Consider the following 18525-nt stretch of genomic DNA (forward strand, 5'->3'; position numbering starts at 1 on the left):
TTAGTGTAGTGGTTTGGTCCAAAATACTCATTACTGTTTATCTGCTGTGAGATAAGAATTAGGAGAAATGCAAAACAGGCACCAAACTTGAAAGAATATAAAGAAGTTTATTAACAGACCTAAAAGAGGAAAAAAAAAAATTATACCACCTTCAGAACTCTCCTCCTCCCCCCACCTTCCTCCCTTCTCCCACTGACAATGTAAAAAGACAACCCTTAAGATGTTCAGTCTGTTTACCACTTCCATAATAACCTTGTTCAGTCCATTTAGAAAGAGAAGTCTCTTCTTGCTCATGCTATGAAAACATTATCACAACGAGACAGCCGCCCACTTCCAAATATTGTTCAGTCCATTTAGGAAGAGGAGTCTCTCTGCCTGCGTGTGAGTCCTTTCCCCCGACTTGCAGCTTTTCCCGCAACTGCTTTCGAGGGTCCACTCTTGAAGTTTTTTGGGGTACAATTTTAAGGTTGAGCCGTTCAGAAACAAAAACAGAGGCCCTTCTCCTTCCCTGGGAGCAAAGGGTCTTCATCATCTTCATCTTTAGGACTATCTCTGGGAGCATCTCTAGGAACTGAGGTTTTCTCCTTTCCCATTTGGAGCAAAAGTCCTCATCTGGTTCATCTCTACGGACTGAGGTTTTCTCCTTTCCCATTTGGAGCAAAAGTCCTCATCTGGTCCATCTCTCCCTGTCCAAACTTCTCATGAAATTACAGCTGCGTCAGCATCTGCCTATCTCAGCGCAGGTGCTTCTGCTCACGAGTTGAACACTCCACCCCCCATATCTTCATGAAATTACAACAGGATACTCTGATATATCATAGCTTCACAACAGACTTTCAGCTTTAAGCATCTCCTCTCTCTCTTCCCTCAGGTTTTCAGCTCTTCACAGCAATAAAAGGGTTAGTCTCACCTCAGCCTTGCAGCTTTGCAGCTGGAATGTTGAATGTTTCTTATCGCAGTGGAGAGGGGGGAGAGCCGAGCCGCTCCGGCTGCCCACGGCAAGGCAGTGGGGGGGGGGTTCCATGGCTGGAACAGGTCCATCGACTCCAGGATGGCCGTGGCCCGGCCCGGCCTGGCCCAAGCAGGGCCTGGCTGGGCCCGCTGGCCCCCACACGGGGCCCGCAGCCACCTGTCCCAGCGCCGGAAATGAGAGAGAGCTTGGAGGGGGAGTTTGCCTATTCTTAAATGTGGATCACAGAGGTGATCACAACTTTAAGTGGCTTAGAGAATTGTCCATATTCAAACTGGCCAGCTGATAGGTTCTATCAGTTCCCAGAGGAAACTGTAAGCACCCCTTAGCAAGGACGTCCCTTCCGGGACTATGCTTGCTAACCTATGACACCCTATTTTTAGCATCCAACCCCAATTTTTAGGGAACAAAATCCCCATTTTCAGATCTAAACGTACAGTTTCTAGGAAAATCCCTCGTTTTCAGGGAAAAATTCCATTTTTAGGGTCCAAACTTCAATTTTTGGGAAAAAGAATCCCATTTGGGGGGAGAAAATTCCTCATTTTTAGGGCAAATTTCCCCATTTTTGGGGGAAAAAATCCCCATTTTTAGCAGCCAACCCCAATTTTCTGAGGAAAAATCCCATTTTTTAGGCTCCAATCCCAATTTTTGGCCTCCAATCCCAATTTCCCAGCCCCAAATCCCATTTTCCCGCCTCCAATCCCAATTTCCCACCTCCAATCCCATTTTCCCACCTCCAATCCCATTTTCCCACCTCCAATCCCATTTTCCCGCCTCCAATCCCAATTTTTGGCCTCCAGTCCCATTTTCCCACCTCCAATCCCATTTTCCCAGCCCCAAATCCCATTTTTTGGGCTCCAATCCCAATTTCCCAGCCCCAAATCCCATTTTTTGGGCTCCAATCCCAATTTCCCAGCCCCAAATCCCATTTTTTGGCCTCCAATCCCATTTTCCCAGCCCCAAATCCCATTTTTTGGGCTCCAATCCCAATTTCCCAGCCCCAAATCCCATTTTTTGGCCTCCAATCCCAATTTCCCAGCCCCAAATCCCATTTTTTGGCTTCCAATCCCATTTTCCCGCCTGCCATGCCAGGCCCTGCTCTCCCTGCTCCGGGCGGATCCCTTCGGCTCCTGCCACCCCCTGATCGTTTTCTGCACGCGCCGCGAGGACACCGAGCGCCTCGCCGCCCTCCTCCGCTCCCAATTCCCGCAATTCCCGCCCCATCCCAAACCCCTCGGCAAAAATCCCGGCAAAGGTAAGAAAACGCCCCAAGCTGGAATTTCCTTGGAATTCGATCGGAATTTTGCCGGAACAAAACCGGAAAAACCCATTTTGGGGCGTGTTGAATCCCAAATTTCCTGATGGAATCCGACGTTTTTTTCCAGGGAAAACCGCCGGAATTCCCGGTTTTTGCTCGGCTACCGCCTACCACGCCGGGTTATCCGGCCCGGAACGGCGGCGCATCCAGAGGGATTTCATGGGCGGCCGCATCCGGGTGCTGGTGGCCACGGTGGCCTTCGGCATGGGCTTGGATAAGGCGGACGTGCGCGGGATCGTGCACTACAACATTCCCGGGAATCTGGAGAGCTACGTGCAGGAGGTCGGCAGGGCCGGCAGGGACGGGAGCGCCGCGCGCTGCCACCTCTTCCTGGAGCCGCAGGTGGGCGCGGCCGCCGGAATTCCGGGGGAGCCGGCGGGATGGGGGCTGGTCCGGGACAACTGGCCAACGGTTGGAGAGGTTTCCGTGGGAAAATCCTGGAAAGTCGGAGTTTTCTGGGGGAAATCCTTTGGAATTCGGAGTTTTCCAGAGGAAATTCATTGGAATTCGGAGTTTTCTGTGGGAAATTCTGAGAGGTTTCCATGGGAAAATTCCAGAAATTTGGAGTTTTCTGTGGGAAATTCCCAATGTTTGGAGAGTTTTCCATGGGAAAATCCTGGAAATTCGGCGTTTTCTGTGGGAAAATCCTGAAAATTTGGAGTTTTCCATGAGAAAATCCTGGCAATTCGGAGTTTTCCATGGGAAATTCTGAGAGGTTTCCATGGGAAAATTCCAGAAATTCGGAGTTTTCCAGAGGAAATTCTGAGAGGTTTCCATGGGAAAATCCTGGCAATTTGGAGTTTTCTGTGGGAAATTCCCAATGTTTGGAGAGTTTTCCATGGGAAAATCCTGGAAACCCGGAGTTTTCTGGGGCTAATCCATTGGAATTCGGAGTTTTCTGTGGGAAAATCCTGGAAATTCGGAGTTTTCTGTGGGAAATCCCAGAAATTTGGGGAGTTTTCCATGGAAAAATTTCTGAAATTCTGAGTTTTCTGTGGGAAATTCCCAGTGTTTGGAGAGTTTTCGTGGGAAAATCCTGGAAATTCAGAGTTTTCTGTGGGAAAATCCTGGAAATTTGGAGTTTTCTGTGGGAAATCCATTGGAATTCGGAGTTTTCCAGGGGAAAATCCTGGAAATTCAGAGTTTTCAATGGGAAACCCCTTCGAATTTGGAGTTTTCCATGGAAAATGCCCAACATTTGGAGAGTTTTCCATGGGAAAATCCTGGAAATTCGGAGTTTTCCAGGAGAAATTCTGAGAGGTTTCCATGGGAAATTTCCAAACTTTGGAGTTTTCCAGGGAAAATCCCAGAACTTCAGGGTTTTCCATGGGAAATCCATTGGAATTCGGAGTTTTCCATGGGAAAATCCTGGAAATTTGCAGTTTTCCAGGGGAAATTCCCAATGTTTGGAGAGTTTTCCATGGGAAAATCCTGGAAATTCGGAGTTTTCCAGGGGAAATTTATTGGAATTCGGAATTTTCCGGGGGAAATCCCAGAAATTCAGAGTTTTCTGTGGGAAATTCTGAGAGGTTTCCAGGGGAAAATCCCGGAAATTCAGAGTTTTCTGTGGGAAATCCATTGGAATTCGGAGTTTTCCAGGGGAAATTCTGAGAGGTTTCCATGGGAAAATCCTGGCAATTTGGAGTTTTCTGTGGGAAATTCCCAATGTTTGGAGAGTTTTCCATGGGAAAATCCTGGAAATTCGGAGTTTTCTGTGGGAAAATCCTGAAAATTTGGAGTTTTCCAGGGGAAATTCATTGGAATTCGGAGTTTTCCATGGGAAATCCCGAAAATTCAGAGTTCTCCAGGGGAAATTCTGAGAGGTTTCCATGGGAAAATCCCGGAAATTCGGAGTTTTCCAGGGGAAATTCCCAGTGTTTGGAGAGTTTTCCGTGGGAAAATCCTGGAAATTCAGAGTTTTCTGTGGGAAATTCTGAGAGGTTTCCGTGGGAAAATTCCAGAAATTTGGAGTTTTCTGTGGGAAAATCTTAGAAATTCGGAGTTTTCCAGGGGAAAATCCTGAAAATTTGGAGTTTTCCAGGGGAAATCCATTGGAATTCGGAGTTTTCCAGGGAAATTCATTGGAATTCGGAGTTTTCCTTCAGAAAATCCTGGAAATTCGGAGTTTTACAGGGGAAATCCCGGAAATTTGGAGTTTTCCGTGGGAAATTCCCAATGTTTGGAGAGTTTTCCATGGGAAAATCCTGGAAATTCGGAGTTTTCTGTGGGAAATCCCAGAAATTCAGGGTTTTCCCATGGGAAATCCCTTGGAATTCGGAGTTTTCCATGGGAAATTCCCCAACACTTGGAGCGTTTTCCATGGGAAAAATCCCATAAATTCGGAGTTTTCCATGGGAAATTCTGAGAGTTTTCCAAGGGAAATTCCCAAACTTTGGAGTTTTCCAGGGAAATCCATTGGAATTTGGAGTTTTCCATGGGAAATTCCCTGGAATTCAGAGTTTTCCATGGGAAAATTCCTGAAAGTTTGGAGTTTTCCATGGGAAAATCCTGGAAATTCGGAGTCTTCCTTGGGAAATTCTGAGAGTTTTCCATGGGAAATTCCCAAACTTCGGAGTTTTCCAGGGGAAATCCCTTGAGAAATGGAATTTTTAACGGAAAATCCATTGGAATTTGGAGTTTTCCATGGGAAAATCCATTGAAATTCGGAGTTTTCCACGGAAAATCCCCAACATTTGGAGAGTTTTCCATGGGAAATCCTGCAAAATTTGGAGTTTTCCATGGGAAAATCCCTTGGAATTCCAAGAATTCCCCCCGGTTTCCGTCGTTTCTCCGCAGGGTCGGGATCTCCCGGAATTGCGGCGCCACATTTACGGCGATTCCGTGGATTTTTGGGCCATCCGGAAGTTGCTCCAGAGGGTTTTTGCTCCTTGTAAATGCCTGGAAATCCACGGAAAACTCCGCGACCCACCCGAGGTGCGGAGCCCATTCCCAACCGAATCCATCCCGGAAAAGTTGGGAATTCTGGGATATTCTTCAGGAAAAAAAAAAAAAAACCGGATCAACCCCCCAAAAAACCTCCGGGATTCTCCACAGGATTTGGAGCCGGAAAGCTCCGGAATCCTGGAATTCCGCGAGCGGGAAAAGCGCCGGCTGTGCCGCGGCCACGAGCGCTGCGTCCCCGTGGCGGAGCTGGTGCAAGCTCTGGATCTGCGGGAAGAAGGTGAAAATTCGGGAATGAGGCCGGGAATTCGGGAATCTCCGCCTGGGCCGGGAATTCCGGGAGCCGTTCCCGCTTTTCCTTCCCGCAGCGATCGAGACCCTCCTGTGCTACCTGGAGCTGCATCCCGGCAACTTCCTGCAGCTGCTTCCTGCCACCGATTCCCGCTGCCGCATCCGCTGCTCCGCAGGCGCCCGGCAGCTCCGGGAGCTGGCGCGGAGGTGAGAATTCCCAAAAATTCCCACATTCCCAAAAATTCCCAAATTTCCCAAATTCCCAGAAATTCCCAAAAATTCCCTCCATTCCCGCTGCCGCATCCGCTGCTCCGGAGGCGCCCGGCAGCTCCGGGAACTGGCGCGGAGGTGAGAATTCCCAAAGATTCCCAAATTTCCCAAATTCCCAAAGATTCCCAAATTCCCAAAAATTCCCCAAGATTCCCAAAAATTCCCTCCATTCCCGCTGCCGCATCCGCTGCTCCGGAGGCGCCCGGCAGCTCCGGGAGGTGGCACGGAGGTGAGAATTCCCAAATTCCCAAAAATTCCCCAAAATTCCCAAACTCCCAAAAATTCCCCAAAATTCCCAAAGATTCCCTCCATTCTCGAAGATTCCCAAATTCCCAAAAATTCCCAAAAATTCCCTCCATTCCCGCTGCTGCATCCGCTGCTCCGCAGGCGCCCGGCAGCTCCGGGAACTGGCGCGGAGGTGAGAATTCTCAAATTCCCAAAGATTCCCAAATTCCCAAATTCCCAAAGATTCCCAAATTTCCCAAATTCCCAAAGATTCCCAAATTCCCAAAATTCCCAAAGATTCCCAAAAATTCCCTCCATTCCCGCTGCCGCATCCGCTGCTCCGGAGGCGCCCGGCAGCTCCGGGAGCTGGCGCGGAGGTGAGAATTCCCAAATTTCCCAATTCCCAAATTCTCAAATTCCCAAAAATTCCCAAATTCCCAAAAATTCCCCAAAATTCCCAAAGATTCCCAAAAATTCCCTCCATTCCCGCTGCCGCATCCGCTGCTCCGCAGGCGCCCGGCAGCTCCACGAGCTGGCGCGGAGGTGAGAATTCCCAAATTCCCAAATTCCCAAAAATTCCTAAATTCCCAAAAATTCCCAAAATTCCCAAAAATTCCCAAAGATTCCCAAAAATTCCCCAAACTCCCAAAAATTCCCCAAAATTCCCAAAAATTCCCTGCATTCCTGCCGCCGCATCCGCTGCTCCGCAGGCGCCCGGCAGCTCCGGGAGGTGGCACGGAGGTGAGAATTCCAAAATTCCCAAATTCCCAAACTCCCAAAAATTCCCCAAAATTCCCAAAAATTCCCAAAGATTCCCTCCATTCCCGAAGATTCCCAAATTCCCAAAAATTCCCAAAAATTCCCTCCATTCCCGCTGCCGCATCCGCTGCTCCGCAGGCGCCCGGCAGCTCCGGGAACTGGCGCGGAGGTGAGAATTCCCAAATTCCCAATTCCCAAATTCCCAAAAATTCTCAAACTCCCAAAAATTCCCAAAAATTCCCAAATTTCCCGAAAATTCCCCAAAATTCCCTGCATTCCCTGCATTCCCGCTGCCGCCAGAATCCCACCTGGCCCCGCCTGTGGTGGGATTTTGGAGCTTTTCCCGCCCCAGCTCCCCCCCGTGGCCGCTTTCCTGGGATCTTCTTGGGATTTTATGGGAATTTGATCGGGATTTTATGGGAATTTGATCGGGATTTTATCAGGATTTTATGGGGATTTTATTGGGATTTTATGGGAATTTGATCGGGATTTTATGGGAATTTGATCGGGATTTTATCAGGATTTTATGGGGATTTTATTGGGATTTTATGGGAATTTGATCGGGATTTTATGGGAATTTGATCGGGATTTTATCAGGATTTTATGGGGATTTTTTTGGAATTTTATGGGAATTTGATCAGGATTTTTGGGGGATTTTTGTGGGGTTTTTATGGGAATTTTGTTGGGATTTTTTGAGGATTTTATCAGGATTTTATGGGGATTTTATTGGGATTTTATGGGAATTTGATTGGAATTTTCTCAGGATTTGATTGGGGGATTTTTGGGATTTTGTGGGGATTTGATCAGGATTTTTTTGGAATTTGAGATTTTTGGGGGGATTTATTGGGGATTTTATGGGAATTTTATTGGGCTTTGATCAGGATTTTATTGGGATTTTTTGGGATTTTATTGGGATTTTATTAAGATTTTTCTGGGATTTTATGGTAATTTTATTGGAATTTTGTGGGAATTTGATCAGGATTTTTTGGGATTTTATCGGAATTTTATTGGGATTTGATTGGGATTTTGTGAGGATTTTTTGGGGGATTTTGTGGGGATTTTTTGGGGATTTCATTGGAATTTTACTAAGATTTTTCTGGGATTTTATTGGGATTTTATCGGGATTCTTTGGGGATTTCATGGGAATTTGATCAGGATTTTTTGGGATTCTGTCGGGATTTTGGGGGGATTTTATGGGGATTTTATTGAGTTTTTTTCTTTATTTTATCAGGATTTGATTGGGATTTTATTGGAATTTTATGGGAATTTGATCAGGATTTTTTGGGGGTTTTTATGGGAATTTTATTGGGATTTTATTAAGATTTTTCTGGGATTTTATCAGGATTTTATCAGAATTTTATTGGGATTTTATTGGGAATTTTATAGAAATTTGATTAGGATTTTTGGGGGGTTTTATGGGGATTTTATGGGAATTTTATGGGAATTTGATCAGGATTTTTTGTGATTTTTTGGGGTTTTAATGGGAATTTTATTGGGATTTTTTGGTGATTTTATTGGAATTTTATTGGGATTTTATCGGGATTCTTTGGGGATTTTATAGGAATTTGATCAGGATTTTTTGGGGGATTTTGTGGGGATTTTATTGGGATTTCATTGGAATTTTACTAAGATTTTTCTGGGGTTTTATCAGGATTTTATGGGGATTTTTTTGGAATTTTATGGGAATTTGATCAGGATTTTTTGGGATTTTTTGGGGTTTTTATGGGAATTTTGTTGGGATTTTTTGAGGATTTTATCAGGATTTTATTGGGATTTTATTGGGATTTTTTTGGAATTTTATAGGAATTTGATTAGGTTTTTTTGGGGGGTTTATGGGGATTTTATTGGAATTTTATGGGAATTTGATCAGGATTTTTTGGGGGATTTTGTGGGGATTTTTTGGGGATTTTATTGGAATTTTACTAAGATTTTTCTGGGATTTTATTGGGATTCTATCAGGATTTTTTTGGGATTTTATTGGGATTTTATCGGGATTTTATTGGAATTTTATTGGAATTTGATCAGGATTTTTTGTGATTTTTTTTTTGGTTTTTTGGGAATTTTATTGGGATTTTTTGGGGATTTTATCAGGATTTTATTGGAATTCTATCAGGATTTTATTGGGATTTTTTGGGGATTTTATCAGGATTTTATTGGGATGTTATGGGAATTTTATTGGGGATTTTTTTGGGATTTTATGGGAGTTTTATTGGGATTTTTGGGGATTTTGTTGGAATTCTATTGAGATTTTATCAGGATTTTTGGGGGATTTTTTGGAGATTTTATTGGGAATTTGATCAGGATTTTTGGGGATTTTTTGGGGTTTTTATTGGGATTTGATGGGGATTTCATGGGAATTTTATTGGGATTTTTTGGGATTTGATCAGGATTTTATTGGAATTTTATGGGAATTTGATCAGCGTTTTTGGGGATTTTATTCGGATTTTATCAGGATTTTGTGGGAATTTTATTGGGATGTTATGGGAATTTTATGAGAATTTGATCAGGATTTTTTGGGGGTTTTATGGGAGTTTTATCTGGGTTTGATTGGGATTTTACCAGGATTTTATGGGAATTTGTTCGGGATTTGATTGGGATTTTTTGGGAATTTGATTGGGATTTTTTGGGAATTTGATCAGGATTTTATTGGGATTTTTTGGGAATTTTATGGGGATTTTATTGGGATGTTATGCGAATTTTATTGGGATTTTATGGGGAATTTTTCAGGATTTTTTAGGGATTTGACCGGGGGTTTATTGGGATTTTATTGGGATTTGAGCAGGATTTTGTGGGAATTTTATTGGGATTTTATGGGAATTTGATCTGGATTTGATTGAGATTTGATCGAGATTTTTGGGGATTTTATCGGGATTTGATGGGAATTTTATTGAGATTTTTTCGGGACTTGATCAGGATTTTATTGGGATTTTATGGGGAATTTTTCAGGATTTTTTAGGGATTTGACCGGGGGTTTATTGGGATTTTATCGGCATTTGATCAGGATTTTATTGGGGTGTTTTCAGGATTTTATGGGAATTCTACTGGGATTTTTGGGGGGATTTGGTCAGGGTTTGATTGGGATTTTAGGGAATTTTATGGAGATTTTATTGGAATTTTATTAAGATTTTTCCGGGATCTTAAGAGGATTTTTTTGGGATTTTATTGGAATTTTATGGGAATTTGATCAGGATTTTGGGGGATTTTTTGGGTTTTTTGTGGGAATTTTATTGGGGTTTTATGGGGATTTTATTGGAATTTTTGGGGATTTTGTGGGAATTTTATTGAGATTTTTCCGGGATTTGATCAGGATTTTATGGGAATTTTATGGGAATTTGATCAGGATTTGATTGGGATTTTTTATGGGAATTTTATTGGGATTTGATCAGGATTTTTTTGGGATTTGATTGGGATTTTTTGGGGATTTGATGGGAATTTTTGGGGATTTTAGTGGGGTTTTTTCAGGATTTGATTGGGATTTGAACGGGGGTTTTTGGGATTTTATTGGGATTAGATCAGGATATTTTTGGAATTGTTCAGGATTTTATTAGGATTTTTTGAGGATTTTGTGGGAATTTTCTTGGGATTTTATTGGTATTTTTTCAGGATTTTATGGGAGTTCTATTGGGATTTTTTTGGGATTTGATCAGGATGTTTTTGGAATTTGATCAGGATTTTGTTGGGGTTTTTTAGGGATTTTATGGGAATTTTAATGGGATTTTATGGGAATTCTATTGGGATCTTATTGGGATTTGATCAGGATTTTATTGGAATTTTTTGGGGAATTTATGGGGATTTTATTGGAATTTTATTGAGATTTTTCTGGGATTTTATCGGGATTTGATCAGGATTTTATGGGAATTTGACCAGGATTTGATTGGGATTTTTTTGGTGGGAAATTTTATTGGGATTTTTTCAGGATTTTATCGGGATTTGACCGGGGTTTTTTGGGATTTTATGGAAATTTGATTGGGATTTGATCAGGATTTTGTGGGAATTTTATTGGGATTTTATGGGAATTTGATCAGGATTTTATTGGGATTTGATTGGGAATTTTTGGGAATTTTATTGAGATTTTATGGGAATTTGATCAGGATTTTATTGGGATTTGATTGGGATTTTTGGGGGATTTTATCGGGATTTTATGGGAATTTTATTGAGATTTTTTCGGGATTTGATCAGGATTTTAGTGGGATTTTTTCGGGATTTTATGGGAATTTTAATGGGATTTTATGGGAATTCTATTAGGATTTTATTGGGATTTGATCAGGACTTTATTTGGATTTTTGGGGGATTTTTTGGGGATTTTATTGGAATTTGATGGGGATTTTTCCGGGATTTGATGGGAATTTGATGGGAATTTGCTCAGGATTCCATTGGGAAGTTTTTTATGGGAAATTTCCTTGGGATTCCCATCCCAGCTCCCCTCCCGTGGCCGCGGCCCTGGGATTTGAGTGGGGGTTTATGGGAATTTGATTGGGATTTTTCTGGGATTTGATGGGAATTTGATTGGGATTTGATTGGGATTTGATGGGAATTTTTTTGGGATTTGATCAGGATTTTTTGGGGATTTGATTGGGATTTGATGGGAAATTTTTTGGGATTTTATTGGGGTTTTTTCAGGATTTGATTGGGATTTTTTAATGTGAAATTTTTTTGGGATTTTTTCAGGATTTTATCAGGATTTGACCGGGGTTTTTTGGGATTTTATGGAAATTTGATTGGGATTTTATTGGGATTTGATCAGGATTTTGTGGGAATTTTATTGAGATTTTTCTGGGATTTGATCAGGATTTTATTGGGATTTGATTGGGAATTTTGGGGATTTTTGGGGGATTTTATTGGAATTTGATGGGGATTTTTCCGGGATTTGATGGGAATTTGATGGGAATTTGCTCAGGATTCCATTGGGAAGTTTTTTATGGGAAATTTCCTTGGCATTCCCGTCGCAGCTCCCCTCCCGTGGCCGCGGCCCTGGCTCGGGAGCGCTCGGCCGTGGGCGGCTCCCTGGAATTCGACGTCGTCTCCCTGAGCGATTCCATGGCTTGGGAATCTCCGCTGGTCAAGCGCAGCCTGAGGCAGCTCCAGTGGGATTCCCAAAAAGGTACCGGGAAGAGCGGGAATTCCCGGGGGAATTCGGGGGGGGAATCCGGCAGCAAATCCAGCTGGGAATGCCGACAGGAAGGAAAAGCGGGATCGCCGTGGAATTCCTGGAATTCTCCTTCCATTTCCGCGCCTACGGAGATCTCAGCGGCCGGGAATTGGATTCCGTGGGGGAATTCCTGCACGGCCGCGTGGTTTCCCGGGAAAAGGCGGCGCTGCGGCAGCTCCGCTGCTGCTTCCGCGCCTTCCGAAGGTGAGGAAACGAATGCCGATCAAATTCCCGCAAAATCCCAATAAAATCCCGTCCAATTCCCACGAAATCCTGATCAAATTCCCACAAAATCCCGATCAAATTCCCACAAAATCCTGATCGAATTCCCACAAAATCCTGATAAAATTCCCACAAAATCCTGATCGAATTCCCACAAAATCCCGATCAAATTCCCACGAAATCCTGATCGAATTCCCACAAAATCCTGATCAAATTCCCGTAAAGTCCCAATCAAATCCTGATCAAATTCCCCTAAAATCCCGATCAAATTCCCATCAAGTCCCAATCAAATTCCCGTAAAATCCTGATCAAATCCTGATCAAATTCCCCTAAAATCCCGATCAAATTCCCATAAAATCCTGATAAAATTCCCATCAAATCCCAATCAAATTCCTGTAAAATCCTGATAAAATCCCGATCAAATTCCCCTAAAATCCTGATCAAATTCCCATAAAATCCTGATAAAATTCCCATCAAATCCCGATCAAATTCCCCTAAAATCCCAATAAAATCCCAATAAAATCCTGATCAAATTCCCGTAAAATCCTGATAAAATTCCCCTAAAATCCCGATCAAATTCCCGTAAAATCCTGATAAAATTCCCATCAAATCCCGATCAAATTCCCCTAAAATCCCAATAAAATCCCGATAAAATCCTGATCAAATTCCCGTAAAATCCTGATAAAATTCCTCTAAAATCCCGATCAAATTCCCATAGAATCCCGATCAAATTCCCCTAAAATCCTGATCAAATCCCATAAAATTCCCATAAAATCCCGATAAAATTCCCCTAAAATCCCGATCAAATTCCCATCGAGTCCCAATCAAATTCCCGTAAAATCCTGATCAAATCCCGATCAAATTCCCATAAAATCCTGATAAAATCCCGATAAAATTCCTATCAAGTCCCAATGAAATACCCACAAAATCCTGATAAAATTCCCCTAAAATCCTGATCAAATCCCATAAAATTCCCGTTAAATCCTGATAAAATTCCCATCAAGTCCCAATCAAATTCCCCTAAAATCCTGATCAAATTCCCCTAAAATCCTGATAAAATTCTCCTAAAATTCTAATAAAATTCCCATCAAATCCCGATCAAATTCCCCTAAAATCCCAATCAAATTCCCCTAAAATCCTGGTCAAATTCCCATTAAATCCCAATAAAATCCCCATCAAATCCTGATAAAATTCCCCTAAAATCCCCATCAAATACCCCTAAAATTCCAATAAAATCCCGATAAAATCCCATAAAATTCCCATAAAATCCTGATCAAATCCCTCTAAAATCCTGATAAAACTCCTCTAAAATCCCAATAAAATTCCCATCAAATCTCGATCAAATTCTCCTAAAATCCCACCCAATAAAATCCTGGTAAAGTTCCAATAAAATCCTGAAAACATTCCAATAAAATCCCATAAAATTCCCCTAAAATCCTGATAAAATTCCAATAAAATCCCGATCAAATCCCAATCAAATTCCCATCAAGTCCCAATAAAATTCCCATAAAATCCCGATCAAATTCCCCTAAAATCCCGATCAAATTCCCGTAAAATCCCAACCAAATTCCCATAAAATCCCATTATAATTCCCCTAAAATCCCAATAAAATTCCCATCAAATCCCGATCAAATTCTCCTAACATCCCAATAAAATCCCAATAAAATTTCCATAATATCCTGATAAAATCCCAATCCCCAATAACATCCTGAAAACATCCCAATAAAATTCCAATAAAATCGCTGTATAATCCCAATAAAATCCAAAAAAAATCCCGTTAAAATTTCCATCAAATCCCAAAAAAATCCCAATAAAATCCCAAAAAATCCCAATAAAATCCCAAAAAAATTCCCATAAAATCCCAATCAAATCCAAAAAAAATCCCGATAAAATCACAAAAAAAAAATTCCAATGAAATCACAAAAAAATCACATAAAGTGAATCTCTATAAAATTGCCATCAAATCCCCAAAACATCCCCAAAAAATCCAAAAAGTCCTATAAAATCCTGATAAAATCCAAAAAAAATCCCAAAAAAATCCCAATAAAATTCGGAAAAAATCCCAATCAAATCCCGGAAAAGTCCCAATAAAATCCCAAAAGATCCCTGATAAAATCCCAATCAGATCCCAATAAAATGCCCATCAAATCCCAATAAAATTCCAATAAAGTACCAGTTTAAAAAAAAATCCCAATCAAATCCCAATTTAAAAAAAAAAAAACCTCATAAAAATCAAAAAAAATCCAAGAAAAATCCCAATAAAATCCCAAAAATTCCTAATAAAATCCAAAAAAATCCCATCAAATCCCAATAAAATTCCCATCAAATCCCAAAAAAATCCCCAAAACATCCCGAGAAAATCGCAATAAAATCAAAAAAAATCCCCATAAAATCCCAATAAAATTTTGAAAAATTCCCAATAAAATCCCCATCAAATCCCAGAATAGTCCCAATCAAATCCCCGTAAAATACCCATCAAATCCCAATAAAATTCCAATAAAATCTGCATCAAATCCCGATAAAATTTTTTTTTAAATCCTGATAAAAATACCAAAAAATCCCAATAAAATTAAAAAAAAAATCCCAATAAAATCCCAATAAAATAAAAAAAACCCTGATAAAACCCCGAAAATTTTTAAAAAAATCCCAATATAATCCCAAAAAACCCTAATAAAATCCCCCAAAAAATCCCATAAATTCCCAATAAAATTCCTATCAAATCTCAACAAAATGCCGATAAAATCCAAAAAAAATCCCCAAAAAATCCCTATAAAATCCAAAAAAATCCTAATGAAATCCCAATAAAATCCCAATAAAGAAAAACAAACCCTGATAAAAATCCCAAAAAATCCAAAAAAAATCCCAATATAATCCCAAAAAACCCTAATAAAATCCCCCAAAAAATCCCATAAATTCCCAATAAAATTCCCATCAAATCCCAATAAAATCCCAACAAAATGCCGATAAAATCCAAAAAAAATCCCAAAATAATCCCAAAAAAAATCCCAATAAAATCCAAAAAAATCCTAATGATATCCCAATAAAATCCCAATAAAATAAAAAAAAAAACCTGATAAACATCCCAAAAAATCCAAAAAAAATCCCAATATAATCCCAAAAAACCCTAATAAAATCCCCCAAAAAATCCCATAAATTCCCAATAAAATTCCCATCAAATCCCAAAAAAATCCCAAAAAAATCTCAATAAAATCCAAAAAAATCCTAATGATATCCCAATAAAATCCCAATAAAATAAAAAAAAACCCTGATAAAAATCCCAAAAAATCAAAAAAAAATCCCAATATAATCCCAAAAAACCCTAATAAAATCCCCCAAAAAATCCCATAAATTCCCAATAAAATTCCCATCAAATCCCAAAAAAATCCCAAAAAAATCCCAATAAAATCCAAGAAAATCCTAATGATATCCCAATAAAATCCCAATAAAATAAAAAAAAAAAAACCTGATAAAAATCCCAAAAAATCCAAAAAAAATCCCAATATAATCCCAAAAAACCCTAATAAAATCCCCCAAAAAATCCCATAAATTCCCAATAAAATTCCCATCAAATCCCAAAAAAATCCCAAAAAAATCCCAATAAAATCCAAAAAAATCCTAATGATATCCCAATAAAATCCCAATAAAATAAAAAAAAACCCTGATAAAAATCCCAAAAAATCCAAAAAAAATCCCAATATAATCCCAAAAAACCCTAATAAAATCCCCCAAAAAATCCCATAAATTCCCAATAAAATTCCCATCAAATCCCAAAAAAATCCCCAAAAAATCCCAATAAAATCCAAAAAAATCCTAATGATATCCCAATAAAATCCCAATAAAATAAAAAAAAAAAAACCTGATAAAAATCCCAAAAAATCCAAAAAAAATCCCAATATAATCCCAAAAAACCCTAATAAAATCCCCCAAAAAATCCCATAAATTCCCAATAAAATTCCCATCAAATCCCAAAAAAATCCCAAAAAAATCCCAATAAAATCCAAAAAAATCCTAATGATATCCCAATAAAATCCCAATAAAATAAAAAAAAACCCTGATAAAAATCCCAAAAAATCAAAAAAAAATCCCAATATAATCCCAAAAAACCCTAATAAAATCCCCCAAAAAATCCCATAAATTCCCAATAAAATTCCCATCAAATCCCAACAAAATCCGATAAAATCCAAAAAAATCCCCAAAAAATCCCAATAAAATCCAAAAAAATCCTAATGAAATCCCAATAAAATCCCAATAAAATAAAAAAAAAAACCCTGATAAAAATCCCAAAAAATCCAAAAAAAATCCCAATATAATCCCAAAAAACCCTAATAAAATCCCCCAAAAAATCCCATAATTTCCCAATAAAATTCCCATCAAATCCCAAAAAAATCCCAATAAAATCCAAAAAAATCCTAATGATATCCCAATAAAATCCCAATAAAATAAAAAAAAAAACCCTGATAAAAATCCCAAAAAATCCAAAAAAAATCCCAATATAATCCCAAAAAACCCTAATAAAATCCCCCAAAAAATCCCATAAATTCCCAATAAAATTCCCATCAAATCCCAAAAAAATCCCAAAAAAATCCCAATAAAATCCAAAAAAATCCTAATGATATCCCAATAAAATCCCAATAAAATTAAAAAAAACCCTGATAAAAATCCCAAAAAAATAAAAAAAAAATCCCAATATAATCCCAAAAAACCCTAATAAAATCCCCCATAAAATCCCATAATTTCCCAATAAAATTCCCATCAAATCCCAACAAAATGCCGATAAAATCCAAAAAAAATCCCAAAAAAATCCCAAAATAATCCCAAAAAAATCCCAATAAAATCCTAATGAAATCCCAATAAAATCCCAATAAAATAAAAAAAAAACCCTGATAAAAACCCCGAAAAATCCAAAAAAAATCCCAATATAATCCATAAAAACCCTAATAAAATCCCCCAAAAAATCCCATAAATTCCCAATAAAATTCCCAACAAATCCCAACAAAATGCCAATAAAATCCAAAAAAATCCCAATAAAATCCAAAAAAATCCTAATGAAATCCCAATAAAGTCCCAATAAAATAAAAAAAAAAAACCTGATAAAAATCCCAAAAAGTCCAAAAAAAAAATCCCAATATAATCCCAAAAAACCCTAATAAAATCCCCCAAAAAATCCCATAAATTCCCAATAAAATTCCCATCAAATCCCAAAAAAATCCCAAAAAAATCCCAACAAAATGCGATAAAATCCAAAAAAAATCCCCAAATAATCCCAATAAAATCCAAAAAAAACCCTGATATAATCCCAGTCAAATCCCAGAAAAACCCCTCCAAAATTCCCGAGGAATTCCCGAGGATTTTTTGGGATAACGGGGGTGGGGAAAAGCCGGAAGCTGATTGCCGGCAGCAGCGTGGCGTTCCAGAGCTGCCATCCGAAGGCTCCGGAAAAGGAGCAGCTGGAAAGGAGCTCCCGGCTCAAGGAGCTGCTCCGGGAATATTTCGAGCGGGACGGAGCCGGATCCGACGGAGACGACGACGAGGAAGAGGAAGAGGAGGAAAAAAACCTTGGAATGACGCGAGTGAGTGAAGTTATCCCGAGCTTTGGGCTGAGGAGGAGCAAAGGGATGAGAATTCCGCCTTTTCCCTCGGCAGCCGAAGGATTGGGAGGAGCAAGTCCGCGCCGACATCCGGAATTTCCTCGCCACCCACCCGGATGAGAAGTTTTCCGGCAGAGCCATCGCCAGGATTTTCCATGGAATCGGTGAGGGATTGGGGGGAAATCATCGGGAATGAGGCGGGATCGGGATTCGCCTCCGGATGCAGCGGCATTCCCGAGGTTGCTTTGGCCGTAGGCAGCCCCCGCTTCCCGGCGCAGATCTACGGGCGGGATCGGCGCTTCTGGAGGAGGCACCTCCCGCTGGAATTCCAGAGCCTTTCCCGCTTGGCCACCGAGGAGATCCTGGCCTGGAGGTGACGGGAAACAGCGGGAAAACAGCGGGAAAACAGCGGGAATGGCGGCGGGAGAGACAGAGCTTCCCTCTGGAATTCTGGCGGATTTTTGTCGGGATTTGTTGGGGATTTTATCAGGGTTTTTTCAGGATTTTATTGGGATTAATAACCGGAGTCTCCTTGGAATGTGATGATGTCATGGGGGTGACAAAGTCTCTCCCCTTATCCCAGAAAATTCCCAGAATTCTGGCTCCTTCTTTGGGAATTCCAGCTCCAACCCTTGGGAATTCCTGGTGCCAGGCCGGGGGTGAGGATGGGAAAATCCCCCTGGATTTTATCCCAGGAAAAGTGACTTCATCCTTGGAAAAGGAGTTTTATTCCCAGAAAAAGGGATTTTGGTCCTGGAGAGCGGATTTATCCTTGGATTTTATCCCTGGAAAAGGGATTTAGTCCATGAAAAGGGGATTTTATCCCAGATTC

General features: G+C 40.4%; 1 protein-coding gene across 9 annotated transcripts in view; it reads left to right on the forward strand.

Annotated features, from left to right (window-relative positions):
• Positions 1 to 18236, forward strand: part of RECQL4 (RecQ like helicase 4) — a 30859-nt gene extending 12623 nt beyond the window's left edge. For 2 of the 9 annotated variants that reach the window (XM_032092708.1, XM_032092775.1), the window contains 9 exons: positions 2063 to 2225; positions 2356 to 2630; positions 5085 to 5469; positions 5558 to 5687; positions 11684 to 11835; positions 11913 to 12087; positions 17507 to 17675; positions 17749 to 17857; positions 17949 to 18236. In XM_032092708.1, the coding sequence (XP_031948599.1) occupies positions 2063 to 2225; positions 2356 to 2630; positions 5085 to 5469; positions 5558 to 5687; positions 11684 to 11835; positions 11913 to 12087; positions 17507 to 17675; positions 17749 to 17857; positions 17949 to 18070 (1680 nt within the window). In that variant the 3' untranslated portion in view covers positions 18071 to 18236. Of the gene's footprint in view, positions 1 to 2062; positions 2226 to 2355; positions 2631 to 5084; positions 5688 to 11683; positions 12088 to 17506 lie in introns of all 9 variants that reach the window. The other 7 variants (XM_032092700.1, XM_032092716.1, XM_032092727.1 and 4 more) reach the window with 6 other exon arrangements.
• Positions 18237 to 18525: the final 289 nt, after the last annotated feature.

The sequence above is a fragment of the Corvus moneduloides genome, chromosome 1 (genome assembly GCF_009650955.1).
Source record: "Corvus moneduloides isolate bCorMon1 chromosome 1, bCorMon1.pri, whole genome shotgun sequence".
Lineage (NCBI taxonomy): Eukaryota > Metazoa > Chordata > Aves > Passeriformes > Corvidae > Corvus > Corvus moneduloides.